This window comes from Colletotrichum phormii (genome assembly GCF_030913505.1).
Source record: "Colletotrichum phormii strain CBS 102054 chromosome Unknown BDP81scaffold_3, whole genome shotgun sequence".
Taxonomy (NCBI): Eukaryota; Fungi; Ascomycota; class Sordariomycetes; order Glomerellales; family Glomerellaceae; genus Colletotrichum; species Colletotrichum phormii.
The window spans coordinates 1,383,436-1,398,280 of NW_026851445.1; the positions used below are offsets into that span (position 1 = coordinate 1,383,436).

At 53.4% G+C, this 14,845-nt stretch overlaps 3 protein-coding genes across 3 annotated transcripts; 2 read left to right on the top strand and 1 right to left on the bottom strand.

The window, feature by feature from the left end:
- Positions 1–1,866: 1,866 nt before the first annotated feature.
- Positions 1,867–6,950, top strand: BDP81DRAFT_129284 (thermotolerance protein). The gene is made up of 5 exons (XM_060581717.1): positions 1,867–2,524; positions 2,649–3,785; positions 3,840–4,351; positions 4,412–4,725; positions 4,779–6,950. Exons 1-5 carry the CDS (start codon positions 2,294–2,296, stop codon positions 6,593–6,595), a joined length of 4,011 nt encoding a protein of 1,336 aa, XP_060449808.1. The 5' UTR covers positions 1,867–2,293; the 3' UTR covers positions 6,596–6,950.
- Positions 6,951–7,933: 983 nt separating this feature from the next.
- On the top strand, positions 7,934–11,338 carry BDP81DRAFT_310068 (uncharacterized protein; the record flags this gene model as incomplete). Its single annotated transcript, XM_060583600.1, has 4 exons — positions 7,934–8,389; positions 8,451–8,954; positions 9,016–11,012; positions 11,092–11,338. The coding sequence occupies 4 exons, from the start codon at positions 7,934–7,936 to the stop codon at positions 11,336–11,338; spliced, it is 3,204 nt and encodes a 1,067-aa protein (XP_060449809.1).
- A 778-nt stretch (positions 11,339–12,116) lies between these two features.
- On the bottom strand, positions 12,117–14,789 carry BDP81DRAFT_446141 (hsp70-like protein; the record flags this gene model as incomplete). Its single annotated transcript, XM_060592031.1, has 5 exons — positions 12,117–12,404; positions 12,464–14,423; positions 14,501–14,532; positions 14,627–14,688; positions 14,777–14,789. 5 exons carry the CDS (start codon positions 14,787–14,789, stop codon positions 12,117–12,119), a joined length of 2,355 nt encoding a protein of 784 aa, XP_060449810.1.
- Positions 14,790–14,845: the final 56 nt, after the last annotated feature.

Consider the following 14,845-nt stretch of genomic DNA (forward strand, 5'->3'; position numbering starts at 1 on the left):
CACTGATTTCTCACCTGGTCTCAGTTGGCACTCGTGAGGAGAGCTCTATTAGGCTGTTAGTAATAGAAAGTGACTTCGCCTTAGATCATATCAGTCTTACTGTGTCGACGTGTACAAGGGCGGGGGAAAGGAGACTCCAGCATGGCCCTACTTGCGTAAGGAGACGTCAACGTTAAACAGTGCCCGAGGGAAACGACGGGTAAGACAGTGGAGGCATCCGAACCCGCAGCGGAAATGGCCGGCTGGGCATCTTGGAATCCGGCGATGCAACTGTTCACACTGGTGTAGGGTATGGAAGTTCTTGGTGGTTGGTGTAGCTATCCATATGTGGGACTTACACCCACACCAATGGAAAGAAGACATCCAATTGCCTTCCTACCCAAGGGCAAGTAATGGTTTCAGCTGGGTAGGGCAGCAAGATCTTGAGGAAAGGCCATTCATTTACCCAATCAGCAAGAGCCCGCGGTTCATTCCAGCTTTCTTCTTTTCGCGCCGGGACGTGCCCTCAAACTGTAGGCACGTAGGGTAAGGTACCTCGTTGGCACAGCCATGTAGATGGAGGCCTAGACTGCCTTTGATTGATTAGTATTGAACCAAACTCACCTTACTATTGGACATTGGATATAGGATGGCAAGATGGGACGACAACGGCGGATGAAGTCGATTTCTTCAGCAGCCGTCAGTGTCATCCGGTCCCTAGCAATCCTGCTAAGTTGGGCTGCTCGCGCACCATGATTTCACTACTTACTGTGGGTGATCAAGCACCTTGAGCCAGTCAACTTCTATCGCAGACGACGGGGCTCTTGAGGCAACCTACCAGCCTACCTAAAACAAGTCCCCGCTTAGCCATGACTGTCTACCTATGGCTTGGCTGCCCGCCTGGGCAAGGAACACGATGGATACCTCGCCCATGCACGATGCTTCAGCAAGGCAGCAACGGCCTACATGGCCAGCCAGCTCACCACCGACGTTCCATCGCCCTATTGACCGAAGTCCCGTCACAGTGGATAAAGTCCGGCTGAGATGCAAATCATACGCAGTGGTCGAGACACAACTCAAGACATAGCCCAGCTACCTCGGCCGAGAATGGTATTTCCCGCGAATTCAACAAGCCGCATTCTTGGGATGTTCTAGGGTACCCCACTTTGAGATACTGTGAAAGGTTTAAGATGAATCAGGGTCCAGCGCGCCACAACGCCAACAGATCGGGTTCTCATGGATCCCTCCAAGCGCCACAAGGGAAGGCGGGATACACTTGTCCTACCTTCGCATGGGTGCAATGCGTTGTAATAAATGATGATTGCCTATACAAGGTAAGTCGGGTTGCTGGGGTTCTTGCTGCTTCGGAGTTGCATTCTTAGTTTTACGCCACCTAGATCGAACTAGACACGGGATGTGAAATGAAGTACCTTTATTGTGTAAAGCTGGGATGTGATATCTCTGTCTTTGATCATTGATAGTTAGTAGGTATCATGTATGATATTTTGGTATGGCAGCCAACCACCTCTGTCCCACCGCCGTGTGTTGCTCACGCCCACACACATTGGATCCGATGTGCCTGCCGCCTCACATCACGTAGGTACTGCACACCTAGGCTTACTGTACCTGCCGTGTCTACCTACGTGCCTACGTAACCTTAAGTACGATGTACCTTACCTTACCTTCCATGCTTGCCAATATGTTTATGTACCGTTCATAACGTAGGCAATGACGGAAAGGCTAATGCGAGGTGCCTTGCAGCTATTGGCTACTTGCATACGACTGCCTTCCGTTGGAAAGCCCTCACTTGGGACACTGAGGTGGTGGTGGTGGTTTCCCTCAGGTAAGCTCGTGCTCCAATGCTCCAAATGCTCCATGCAACGTGGTGCCCCACCAGCTAGCTAACATCCAATGTACCTCGCCTTACACCCAGCACGACTGACTCTAAAACCAACCTCTGCTCCGCCCAACCCTCACAACCTGGAGCCATTCATTCCATGGCGCCGTTGCCTACCTGTCTCCTTGCCTCACATTGTTCCTCAGCAGATAGCGCCCACCCAGTCGTATTTACGTCGTACGGCCGCTACTTGCCATTCCAGTGGCCCTGAATCGGAGACAAAACTTCAGGTCCGTCATACAGTCTGATCGGTTTGGAACTTCGAATCACGCGACCCGGCAATCTGGTATCCATATTCCCCCGCCGCAATCCCGAAATACCTCTATTCCGATTTCACCTCTCTCGGCCTCTTTTCAACCCATTACTACAGAAGCTCACTCAACTGTCAACCATGTTGACATAACAAAACCTGTCGAAATGGCCTTCCAGACAAACGTCTTTAGAAACGGTGCCTGGGTGACGGAGACTATTGACCTCCAAACTGTTCTGAGGGGCTCAACCACAACCACCTCCGCTGTCGCTCCTTCACTCCCCGCCCCACCAAGCTGTGGTATCTTGACGAGAACTGTCATCGAAAGCCCTATTGCTCGATGGGTATTACCTGCTCGTCTGAGGTCTGCACATCACAATGATGTTGCCTTCGTTGGGGTGAGTCGCTCATTCTCTTTCTCGAGCTTCCTGGAGGCTTGCATATCCGATTTTTCAAGCCTCGCAGCCCTTCCTCCTCACACATTCTATCTAGAACATTATGTAAAGAAGCTTACATAGATAGGACCGTTACGTGAGCGTCAATGAGTTGCGCAAGGACGGACAGCTTCAGGAGGTGCTGCGGAAGAACGACTTTGGCTGTCGCATTCGAAATGCCCTTGTTATTGGAAACAAGTACGAGCACTTCCGCGTTGTCCCAGACGATCCTGGTCATGATCACATAAAAAGCGAAGACGAAGACGACGACACCCAAATGGCCGACATTGGCTCTGCATCTGGCATTAGTAGTTCCCATGGACAGTTCCCGCCGCACTTGTTGCTCCTTATCCTCGAGTCAGGTTCGTTTGTCTTCCTCTTCATCAGAAGAGATGCTACCACAGGCATCCTGGAGTTCGTTACATCGCCGTTCCACAACCCAGCAAGGAGACTAGGCCACTTGGGTTTTCACGTAGCTGTCGACCCCAGGTCTCGCTATATCGCAGTTGCGGACGCCCAGAGCAAATTCGTCGTTTACGAGCTAGAGTCCATGGAGGCAATGGGCGACCAGTTCACGCTCAATAAGCCCTTCAAACCCATTAGGGCGCACCACCCAAGAGCAGTCCAAGGTACCATCCTCAAGATGGAATTCCTGTATCCTCGTCCCGAGGACGAAAACCACGTCATTCTCCTTCTCATTATCGCAAAGGCCGACAGGTCGAAGATGGTCATCTATGAATGGGAGCGCGGGGACGATCTTGGCCAAGTGCTGGCTGAAGAAAAACGTGGCCATCGTATAGCACCGGAGCATCGCCTCCCTCTTCTCATCATTCCTTTGACAGTGAGGAGTTCCTTCTTTGCAGTCTCCGAACACGCCCTTGGTATATGCAAAGACCCTCTGCAAGGACCTCCTGACATTGAAACAATCAATCCAATCAGCCATCCTGCGAGCCCTTTTCATCACGGTACTGGGGTGCCTCTTTGGACAGCTTGGGATAGACCAGTCCGGAGGCGGCGATACTACGACACAAAAGATCTTATCTACTTGGCTCGAGAGGACGGCGTGATTGTCTTCTTCGAGTTCAACACGACGGATATCCTAGGCGCTGCTATGAATGTCGGCAGCTGCAACTGCAATATTTCGACCGCCTTCACCACAATGTATGATGCTTACTCTGACGTGGCCATCGTCGCAGGAGACTCTGGCCCTGGAATGGTCTTTCAGGTAAGTCGCAATGCTGGTGTTGTTTACCGGATAGCTACTAACATAATTCCGCAGCTCAAACCTCGAGAACCTCTCGTCGAGCTTGGGAGTATCCCAAACTGGTCATGCTCGGTTGACTTCGTCACTACGGATGCTTTGACATCGTGGGATCCTGAGACTAGCTCTAAGGGGAAGCCCATCGTGCCATGGCGGGACAGAACGTTAGACCATTTAAGAGCCCCAGACAAAGTCCTTTGCGCGTCTGGGAACGGACCGCAAGGAAGCATAACAGAGCTTCGCTATGGACTCCCCGCTAATGTTATATCCTATTTCGAGCCGCTACCAACGAGAAAAGTTTGGGTTTTCAGAACTGCAGATGCAATTTGGCCGTATCAGATGCTGATGGCAAGCCCCGGGAATTCTGACGTGTTGCTAGTATCATTTGATCTATCACACGCGGAGATGGCAGATCCAATGACATCCCAGTTTGACACAGAGTCTCGAACTCTGGCAGCGGAGCAAAGCCGAGACAGTACGATTATTCAGGTGTCCGAGAAGCGCATCATCACTATCAACGAGCACCACAGGTTTGTTCCCCGGAATTTCGGCCTCCACGTGCCACTCCGGCTTTGCTAACGTTCTGATAGTTCAAGATATGAACTAGGTGATTTTGAGGGCGTGGGCAGGTTAGCTGAGCATGCAGCCGTCAGAGGCAGTTGCATCTGCGTTTCCACCTTTGAAGAATCTCGCTTCCGAATACACACTTTCCGCACGAACGGGAACGATACATCCTTTACACAAACTTACCCTGTCGATGGCGAAGTTACGTGTCTGGCTCTCTGTTCCCTAGATGGACGAGAATGTGTACTGGCTGGGCTTTGGCGACAAAACATCCCCTTTTTGGCCGTTTTCCCGACAGACGTATCGGGAGAGGAGCCGGAGTTGATACGGCTTACCATGGGTACGTCCTATCCTGCAAGGCTTTGGAGCGGTTGACCTAACAACTTGCCATAGACGAAGCAACCCATGATACGGAAGACACTGATGCAATGGATATTACCCCAATGATCGAGTTGGTCACCTCCATCGTGCCAGTAGCAGAATCAGCGGAGCAAACAAGCGTAGTCGTGGGTACCCGAAGCGGGCATCTAATCACAGTCCAACTCACCGCGAACCCCTTCCAATATCGGACGTTCAAGGAGAGATTGGGTACAGTCGCACTCGAAGTTGTGCCTCTAGCAACGCCGCTACTTCCTGGCTCGGTACTGGTTTGTTGCAACGACAGCCTTCTGCTTCTCAGGGATTTTGAGGCTAGACGGCCAGGTCATTTTGCCACGAAGCATCTGGTATGGACAACCGATTTGAAGCACCCAGCAACTCCATCAATGCCTATTATATCTGCGGCATGCATTCCCGCCGATTTGGGCGGCAACAACCGCGCACCACTGGTACTTCTGTCAGGAGAGCGCATGTCGTTCGTAGAGCTGTATTTACAACCTGGGCCGGTGCCCAAAACACTACCACTGCCCGGAACACCTGCCAAGGTGCTATACTCTCAAACTCTGCAGTGTTTAGTTGTTGCAGTGCAGATCGACAAAAAGCCAACGGTTCTTTTCTTGGACCCCGAGACCGGAGAAGACATATCCCTTCCGCAAGACAAGCATGGGAATGCGACAACATTCATTAGCGGCTTGGGAAGCCAAGACGATAAAATCCACGCAGTTTACGACTGGCTTTTCATCAAAGACGGCATGACGTTTCACTACCTTATCGTCACGACGGCAGGTGGACGCCTCCTACTTGTGTCTTCCAAGAAGGAAGAGAGTCGTGATCCTGAGGGCAACAGGAAATCGAGGATACGGTTCTCCACCAAATACAGGATAAAGGAGAAGGCGCCCATATACTCCATTGTTGGCGATGGCGACAGCATCATCTATTGCGCTGGAAAAGTCCTTCACTGGGATGTCCTTGACTCCGTCGAAAAGAGATTGGTCCGCAAAAAGACGTACGAGTTGAACTCACCCGCCATCTCACTGCGCATGGTGAATGGAAAGATCTCGGCGCTCACTCTAAGCGACTCTTTGGTGGTTATTGACCACAAGGCAGAGAACGCACATGGAGAAATGACACAGATTCACGCAGATCAAGTGACCCGGAAGTCGAATCACTTCTTCGATGTCGGAGATGATGCAGACCCAGAGATGGCCTGGCCAGTGACTCTGCTGACGGGCATGGACCGGTCCTTCACGGCAGTCTGGACTCCTTGGCAACAGCCCAAGAGAGAGCTGGAGCTCGTTGCGGAAGGGCCGTTGCCCGCCAGCATCAGGAAACTTCAGCGAGGTCGTGTGCGGCCGGAGTGGGTGGCGACGGAGCATATGCCGCGGTACGGCAGTATACCAAGTACAGTAGATGGCGCTGAGGTGTTGGGCATCTGTCTTGACGGTTCATTGATGCACTTCAGCCTACTCAACCTTCAAGCGTGGCGGTTTTTGCGTCTTGTTGAAAACCTAGCGCTGAGAAGCCCACTGCTGTTTCCGTACAGTTACGAAGTGTCCACCCTGGACAACGAGGAATACGACGCGGAAGCGAAAGATACGCCAAAGTCGATGAGGCACATCAATGGGGACTTACTCCAGCAGTGTATCGAGAAGCGGGTCCTCCAGGCGATCATAAAGGGAGACAGCAATCACGACATTTTACGAGAGTATCTGGACGGGTTGGATGACGGAAAGTGGACAGCATCTTTCCAAGAAGACAACGACCCTGAGCTGACGAGGTATTTCGATCTGGCTTACGACATTTTGGATTACTTCCTCGCCCCTGTTCTTTGACGGAGATCAAGAGAAGGACTCGTTTCTCACGGGAAGCGAGGCTGTCAATGTATAACTGAGGGAAAGCCGGGAGAAGGGCTGGTCAGTAGACTACGTAGATGAAAAGTCGCCCTTGGGTTCCAAGAAAGAATCCGAGTCCACTCCACGGAGAGGCCACCTTAGCTTGATTTAAACCTCTTTACTCACGACTCGAAGATTTTCTACGACAGATCGTATTGGATGACAGGCAAGTCTAAAGTTGGCCTCGTCAACGTAAGCTTGAGTCTTATCAGCGACTGACTCTCTGCCCTACGTGAAGCTCTCACGCGCTTTGAAGCGTCTGAGTTACCACCCCACTCTTTCCCATGACCCAGAAACATAATTATGGAGAAGGAGGGGTTAGCATGGGTAGCTTTGGTGCGTTTAGCATGCACAACGGCGTAATGTGAGTGGACGGCACCTTAATGAATTTTGTTCGCACAGTGGCTAAAAATATTGTCTGATGCCCTACATTTTCTTTCACTGGGAATTGGCCTCACTTGGCCTGGAGTTAAGAAGAGATATCACCATGCTATGTTCACCGAACGTACGGTAGCATCATCCTGCAGAGCTCTCGTTCACTGATTTAGTTGGAAGAGTCACTTCTAAACCGAGGTAGACTAGGCAGATACGGAGTTCGTCATAGCTTGCCCAAGAAAGCAGTCATAAAATAGTGCAGGAACCGCGGGTTAAGAAGCAATCATAGGTCCAACTACCTTACCCGTACCTACCTCAGTTCAGGTAGGTGCGAAATAGGTGCCTTGGGCAGTAGAAACGCACCTGCACAACCTGAGGCGCCGCAAGACGACCGTCACATTCCCCCCAGTACAAATGACATGCATGGCTTTTGCGGCTTGCCCACCACCAAACTTCCAAGTGCACCGTACGACCAAGACGTTGCCCCAAAACCCGAACTTTGCCCCGCAGTGAATTGCCCTCCAGTTTTCCCGCTCGAGATTTTGGCCAGTTCTCAACGACCTCTGTTCTTTCCCCCGGTTGAAGCCAGACAAGACGCATCGCCTCGTCCGTATTATGTCGTGTCGGCCCCGACAGAATCGCATTCAGGACTCGGTTTCGCCACCTCATCTCTTACATCGCTGAAAGAGCTCTTTCTTTCGCGTGCCACCACCAGACATAAGAAACCCCACCCATCCTTGGGAATTTCCGTCTGTCCCTCTAGCCGTCATTTACTGGCTGGATCGCCCACAATCGGCAACTATTTAGGGTCTTTCCTGATTTAAGTCTACAAACTGGACACAGTCCTTATTTAGAGACATTCCCAAAGTCCTTTCAACGACTCCGACGTCGAATACCTTCAAGATGCCTCCCAAGAAGAAGGGCAACAAGGCTCGCGCCAACGACGACTGGGAGAATGAGCTCGGCGAGACTGTCGCTCCTGCCGCCGCCGCCCCCGAGGCTGATGCCGAAAAGCCAGCCGAGGGTGAGGCGGAGGAGGAGGTCAGTGGTCTCATGGCCACTCTGCGCAAGAACAGAGAGAAGAGAAAGAAGAAGGGCATTGAGGAACCCATCGCCGAACCCGAGCAGGAGGACGCACCTTCGCCCAGTCTTGCTGAGAAGGCCCCTCAAGAAGCGACCATGGACGATGAGTTTGCCCTGCCTGAGAAGAAGGGCAAGGGTGGCAAGGGAAAGCAGGCCGCTGCCGCCGCCTCAGCTGGCAATGACGATGACGATGACGACAACTCCGGCCGCGTCCTTACCAAGGCCGAGAAGGAGAAACTGAAGAAGGAGAGAGAGAAGCAGCGCAAGAAGGAAAATGTGAGTTCACAATCGCCTTCTCTATCCATATGATCAATCTAACCAAGACTCCCATTCATAGGCCGCCAAGAAGAAGCCTGTTACCAAGCCTGAGCCCGTCAAGGCAGCAGCTCCCGAGAAGAAGGACTCCCCCACGCCTGCCGCCGCTGCCGTCGCACCCCCTCCGGCCGAGGAAAAGGGTGGCAAGAAGAAGAAGATCCCCGCCGCTCTGGCCGCCCTCCAGAAGCAGCAAGAGGAGCTCCGCCGCAGACAGCAAGAGGACGCTGAGTTCGCCGAAAACGAGAAGAAGAGAATTGCGGAGGAGGAGAAAGCCGCGGAGGAAGAAAACAAGCGCAAAGAGGAGGCCAAGGCACTCAAGAAGCAAAAGGAGAAGGAGAAGATTGAGCAGCTTAAGAAGGAGGGCAAGTTCATGACCAAGGCGCAGAAGGAGGAGAAGGCCCGTAACGAGCGGAAGCTCCAGCAGATGCTTGCTGCCGGCATCAAGGTTGGCCCGTCCGAAGAGGGCGAGAAGAAGAAGGTCTCCTACGACAACAAGAAGAAGGGTGGCCGCAGGGTGCAAGATAAGGTGAGCTTAAAAGACGAGGCGGGTTCCAACAGTAGACTGTCGCTAACATACTGGTCCACAGATTGACGAAGACAAGGCCCTTGCTGAGGCTGCAGAGCGCGCTAAGAAGGAAGCTGAACGGCTCATCAAGGAGGCCGAGGACAAGGCCGCCAAGGAGAAGGCTGACGCAGAGGCTGCCGCTGCTGCCAAGAAGAAGGCGGCAGAAAGCGATCTGGAAGACGACTGGGAAGCTGCTGCTGCCTCCGACGAAGACGACGTCAAGGACAGCTGGGATGCTGACAGTGACGAAGAAGCAGAGAAGAAGAAGACCGCTAACGGCAAGGCCGACAAGAAGGATGAGGATGATGACGAGGACGACGATGAAGATGATGACTCTGACTCCGAATCTGAATCCGACTCGGAGGATGAGAAGGAGACAGCAGCCCGTCAAGCCGAACTCCAACGCAAGAAGGAGGCCGCAGAGCGCCGTGAGAAGGCTCACCAAGCCGCGTTGGCTGCCAGATCCAAGGACAACCTCCGATCGCCCATTTGCTGTATTCTGGGTCACGTCGATACCGGAAAGACGAAGCTTCTCGACAAGATTCGTCAGACCAACGTGCAGGAGGGCGAAGCCGGTGGTATCACTCAACAGATCGGTGCCACCTACTTCCCTGTCGAGGCTATCAAGGCCAAGACGGCCGTCGTCAACCCTGACGGCGCCTTCGACTTCAAGGTTCCCGGTCTGTTGGTTATCGATACCCCTGGTCACGAGTCCTTCTCCAACCTGCGCTCTCGTGGTTCGTCCCTTTGCAACATTGCCATTCTCGTCGTCGATATCATGCACGGTCTCGAGCCCCAGACTCTGGAGTCCATGAGGATGCTGCGTGACAGGAAGACTCCTTTCGTCGTTGCCCTCAACAAGATTGATCGTCTGTACGGCTGGAAGAAGGTCGATAACAACGGCTTCCAGGAGTCTCTGGCGTTGCAGCCCAAGGGTGTCCAGAACGAGTTCAAGAACCGCCTGGAGCAGACCAAGGTCGCCTTCGCCGAGCAGGGTTTCAACGCGGAGCTCTTCTACGAGAACAAGTCCATGGCCAAGAACGTGTCGCTTATCCCCACTTCCGCCCACACCGGAGAGGGTATTCCCGATATGCTGAAGCTCATTGTCCAGCTCACCCAGGAGCGCATGGTTGGAGCCTTGATGTACCTTTCCGAGGTTCAGGCTACTGTTCTCGAGGTCAAGGCCATTGAAGGTTTCGGTATGACTGTTGACGTTGTCCTGTCTAACGGTATCCTGCGCGAGGGTGACAGGATAGTGTTGTGTGGTGTGGAAGGTGCCATCACCACTAACATTCGTGCGTTGTTGACACCCGCACCGATGCGCGAGCTGCGTCTCAAGTCTGCCTACGTGCACAACAAGGAGGTCAAGGCCGCTCTCGGTGTAAAGATCAGTGCCCCTGGTCTTGAGGGTGCCATTGCCGGTTCTCGCATGATGGTCGTCGGCCCCGACGACGACGAGGACGACATTATCGACGAGGTCGAGGCCGATCTGGCGACTCTCTTCAGTCGTGTCGAGAAGACTGGTCGTGGTGTCAGCGTCCAGGCGTCCACTCTCGGTTCCCTTGAGGCCCTGCTGGATTTCCTCAAGGACTGCAAGATTCCCGTCGCCAACGTCGGTATTGGCCCGGTGTACAAGCGCGACGTCATGCAGGCTGGTATCATGTTGGAGAAGGCGTCCGACTACGCCGTCATGCTCTGCTTCGATGTCAAGGTCGACAAGGAGGCGCAGCAGTACGCCGACGATGTCGGCGTCAAGGTCTTCACTGCGGACATTATCTACCACTTGTTTGATGCCTTCAACAAGCACATGGCCGAGCTGCTGGAGAAGAAGAAGGAAGAGTCCAAGATGTTGGCCGTGTTCCCCTGCGTGCTCAACACGGTTGCCGTCTTCAACAAGACCGGCCCCATCGTCGTCGGTGTTGACGTCGTTGAAGGTCAGCTGAAGGTCAACACGCCCATTGCAGCTGTCAAGACCAACGCCGTCACCGGTGTCAAGGAAATCATCAACTTGGGCAGAGTGTAAGTCCATAACCCCCCATCGACCTGACGAAGAAACCATGAGAAGAATTTGGAGCTAATCCGAGACTGGCGCTACTAGTACCGGTATCGAGCGTGACCACAAGCAAATCCCCGTCTGCAAAAAGGGACAGCCCTCAGTCGCCGTCAAGATTGAAATGGGCGGTCACCAGCCGACATACGGTCGCCACCTCGAGGAGTCTGACGTGCTGTACAGTCTCATCTCGCGCGCCAGCATCAACACCCTCAAGGAGTTCTACCGCAAGGACGTCTCCAACGACGAGTGGCAGCTCATCATCAAGCTCAAGCCCCTTTTCGACATCCACTGATTGCACAATATTTACTCCCAAGTGTCTGTCTCTCTTGTCCGTGTTTAGCTACATGATAAGGGGGAGGGAGAGAGGTTGGAGATGGAAAAGTATGGAGAGGGATGAGTGAATGGTATAGGAAGTGGGTTTATCTGGCTGCATCAAGGGATGGAAATGACGAGGGTTTTTTCTTTTCAAAGAAGTGATGTGGATTTCTTGTCTATGAGGTGGTTTACACCCCCAAAAAGCATATGTTTGTTTTCCATGGTCATTCTCCAAAAAAGATCGCGAGCTGTAGTAGGCAAAAGAATCCAAAGAGATGTTTATCTAGACTTGTGACTTGCTTGTTTGCTATGCTCCGTGCCTCTGAATGTATGTGCCCCGTCCCGTCGAATGTATTTCATGATGGCCAAACAATCCAGACGGGTTCGAGAGAGACGAGAAGTTGAGAAAGCGACGTTCACTGTGCTGTAATAATTGTATTCTGGAGGCAACTTCACCATAAATGCACGCACTCAGTCACAACTGCTTTCAAAGATGAAACCGCAGGGAAGTATCAACTCGATCGACATAGGTTACATGGTGTGGATATGGAAACCTTGGTCATTGTCAAATTTCAAGTCATTTCTCTCATTGCATAATAACCGTCGAAGCTGCTCTAGCCTGATAACCCTATGCCAACCCGAAAGAAACCATAACTAAGGGTCTATTCTATCATCTTCGTTGATTTCTCGCTTTTTGTTCTTTGTTGTCTTGTTTTGTTTTCCAAGTTTCAGACGTTGGTCAGGTCCACGGGATCCTATTTCGTGCCCTCGGCCTCAGCGTCGGCCTTTGCGGCATCGGCGTCGGTCATCTCCTCATCCTTAGCCGCCGGAGGAGCCTTCTCAGCTTCGGCAGCTTTGCGAGCCTCCTCTTCGGCGCGCTTGGCGGCTTTCTCAGCCTCTACTCTCTCCTGAACAATACGGCGGTCCTCCTCGACCTTCTCGAAGTGGCGCTGGACGATGGGTCCGGCCATGGCGCGGATCTCGTCAATCTTGGCAACGTAGACAGCCTTGGTGGCGTCCTCGCCCTCGTCGTAGAGCCAGTCCTGGAACATGAGGTTAGCAGCCGCTTTCAAATCGCATGCATTTCAAGAAGCTCTCTTACCTCGCTAGCCTCGAGCTTCTCCTTGATCTTGGTCTTCTCCTCGTCGCTGGCGAAGTCGGCGTACTGGTCGTCGAGCTTGTTGCGGAGGTCGTAGATAAAGGTCTCGAGCTCGTTCTTCTTCTCCTCGGTGTCGGCGACAAGCTTGTCCTCCATAACCATGGCAGACTCCTTCTCGAGAAGAGCGGTTCTTGCTGAGTCGGACAGGGAAGCTGTGCCGCTGACAATGGGAAGGTCGCCCTTGCGGACTTGCTTCTTTACCTTGCGAATCTTCTTGGGAGCATCCTCCTTGTTGTTGTTGTTGTTGTTGTCAGTCTCCATGGCCTTTTGAGGTGAGTAGATTGTTAGCTTCGAGATCTCTTCATCCTCGACAAACGCGTAAGACGGGGGCGGAACAGAACGCGACTCCGTGTCGAAAGTTTGGCGCCGTCGTTTGAGCGGCGACTCCAAGCTATCAAGCACGTCGGCAGAGGGAAAAGTTTCGTAACGAGACGCCGCAACACTCACATCAGGGTCCTTCTTCTCGCCATCCTTCTCCTCTTCCTTGACCTCCTCTTCAACCTCCTGGTCCTCGACGTAGTAGCCGCTCTCGACGTTGAGAACACCGTGGATGTTGACACGAGCCTTCAGCTTGCAGATCATGAAGTCGTCCTTGCCGTCGGCCTTAACGCCCTTGACAGAGAAGCGACCGATCCACGGGTTAACCTTGCCGGGGAGATCTTGGGGCTTGGCGTAGCGGGCCTCGAGATCAAAGGGCTGCTTGCGGTAGAAGGTGAGAATCTTGGTGGACGGCAGAACGTTGCCGCGGTTGAAGACAGTCAGGCTGGTGTCCTCATCGGGAATATCGGGAGCCTTCTCCCAGGCGAACTCGATGGGGTAGCTCATGATGTCCTGGACGGTGAAGTCGCGGACACGGAAGACGGGGGACAGAATAGCGCAGCTGAAGGCAGCACCACGGGCAACGGCCTCGTCCTGGTTCAGGGTGAAAGACAGGGTCTTTCCGAAGAAAGCCTGGATGCGCTCCTTGAGGGCGGGAACACGGCTGCCACCACCAATGACCTCAATGACGTCAATGTCGTCCTTGGTCACCTTGGCCTCGGCAAGAGCCTGCTCGAGAGGAACGTGGACACGCTGAAGCAAAGGCTCGACGAGGGCCTCGAACTCCGGGCGTGTGATCATGGCGGAAACATCGACGTCGTTCATGATGGACTCGATATTGACGGGCGCCTGCTGGTTGGCAGACAAGATCTTCTTGCACTTCTCGGCGGCAGCGATGGTGCGGGCCATGGCGCGGCCGTTGGAGTGAATGTCAATGCCGTACTTTCCGTTGAACTCCTTGCCCAAGTGCTCGACGACAGCCTTGTCGAAGTCGCGGCCACCAAAGTGACGGTCGAAGGCGGTACCCTTGACGGCCAGCTCGCCCTTCTTGAACTCAACAATGGAGCAGGTGTAGTTGCTGTGGCCGATATCGATGAAGGCAACACGGCGGGGCTTCTCCTCGGGGGCGGGGAGATCGAGCTTGGTGATACCCCAGCCGAGAGCGGCAGCAGTGGTGTCGTTCATGAGGCGGAGGAGCTTCAGGCCGGCGATCTCGGCAGCATCGATGATGGCGCGGCGCTGGATATCGGTGAACCAGGCGGGGACGCTCATGACCAAGTCGGAGACGGGAAGCTTGAGCTCAGCCTGTGTTGTTTGCTTGATCTTGCTGAGGTACATGGAGATCAGCTGGGTGTTGGAGAACTTCTCCTTCTTGCCAAGGTACGAGACCTCGACACCGACCTGGCCGTTGACATCGACGAGGGGAGCGGTAATGTACTGCTGCTCGAGCTGGGCATCGGGGTCGGCGAAGGTGCGGCCAGCAAGACGCTTGATGGAACCGACAGTGTTCTTGAGGTTGGAGATTTCTTGCGTCTTGGCGCTCTCGCCGAGGTATCGCGACTTGGGACCGAATCCAACGACAGACCTATGGAGAAGGGTTAGTTTGACTGTATCCTCTTTTTATGTATTTCGGACGATCGGGGGATGTAGGGTTGAACATACGGCGTGGCACGGTTGGAGACCTCGTTGGAAATCTAGATTCGATCGTTAGTCTTCGTTGTTCTGTCGCAAAATCTCTGCTGGTTTTTTTTTTTTTGGCGGGGGAGGGGCAGAGGTCGGGGTACGCACCACATCGACACCGCGATTTCTGGCGACGGCAATGACCGTCTTGAGGGTTCCGAAATCAACACCTGAAGCAAAGAAGGCAAAAGTCAGCAACGGTTCGGTGAGGCGACAGATAGCAAGTCGGCAAGGAAAGGGAGAGAGGCGCAAGCATACCGACGACACTCATGTTGGGCGGTAGTGTTCTTTCTGCGAGGATATTGTAAACAAGGATTGTCTGGAGGA

Excerpts from the sequence above, each read along its gene's own strand:
- BDP81DRAFT_129284 (XM_060581717.1), top strand. The coding sequence starts at position 2,294 with ATGGCCTTCCAGACAAACGTCTTTAGAAACGGTGCCTGGGTGACGGAG. Across the intron at positions 4,352-4,411 it reads ACTATCAACGAGCACCACAG|TTCAAGATATGAACTAGGTG; the intron begins GTTTGTTCCCCG and ends ACGTTCTGATAG. Across the intron at positions 4,726-4,778 it reads GTTGATACGGCTTACCATGG|ACGAAGCAACCCATGATACG; the intron begins GTACGTCCTATC and ends AACTTGCCATAG.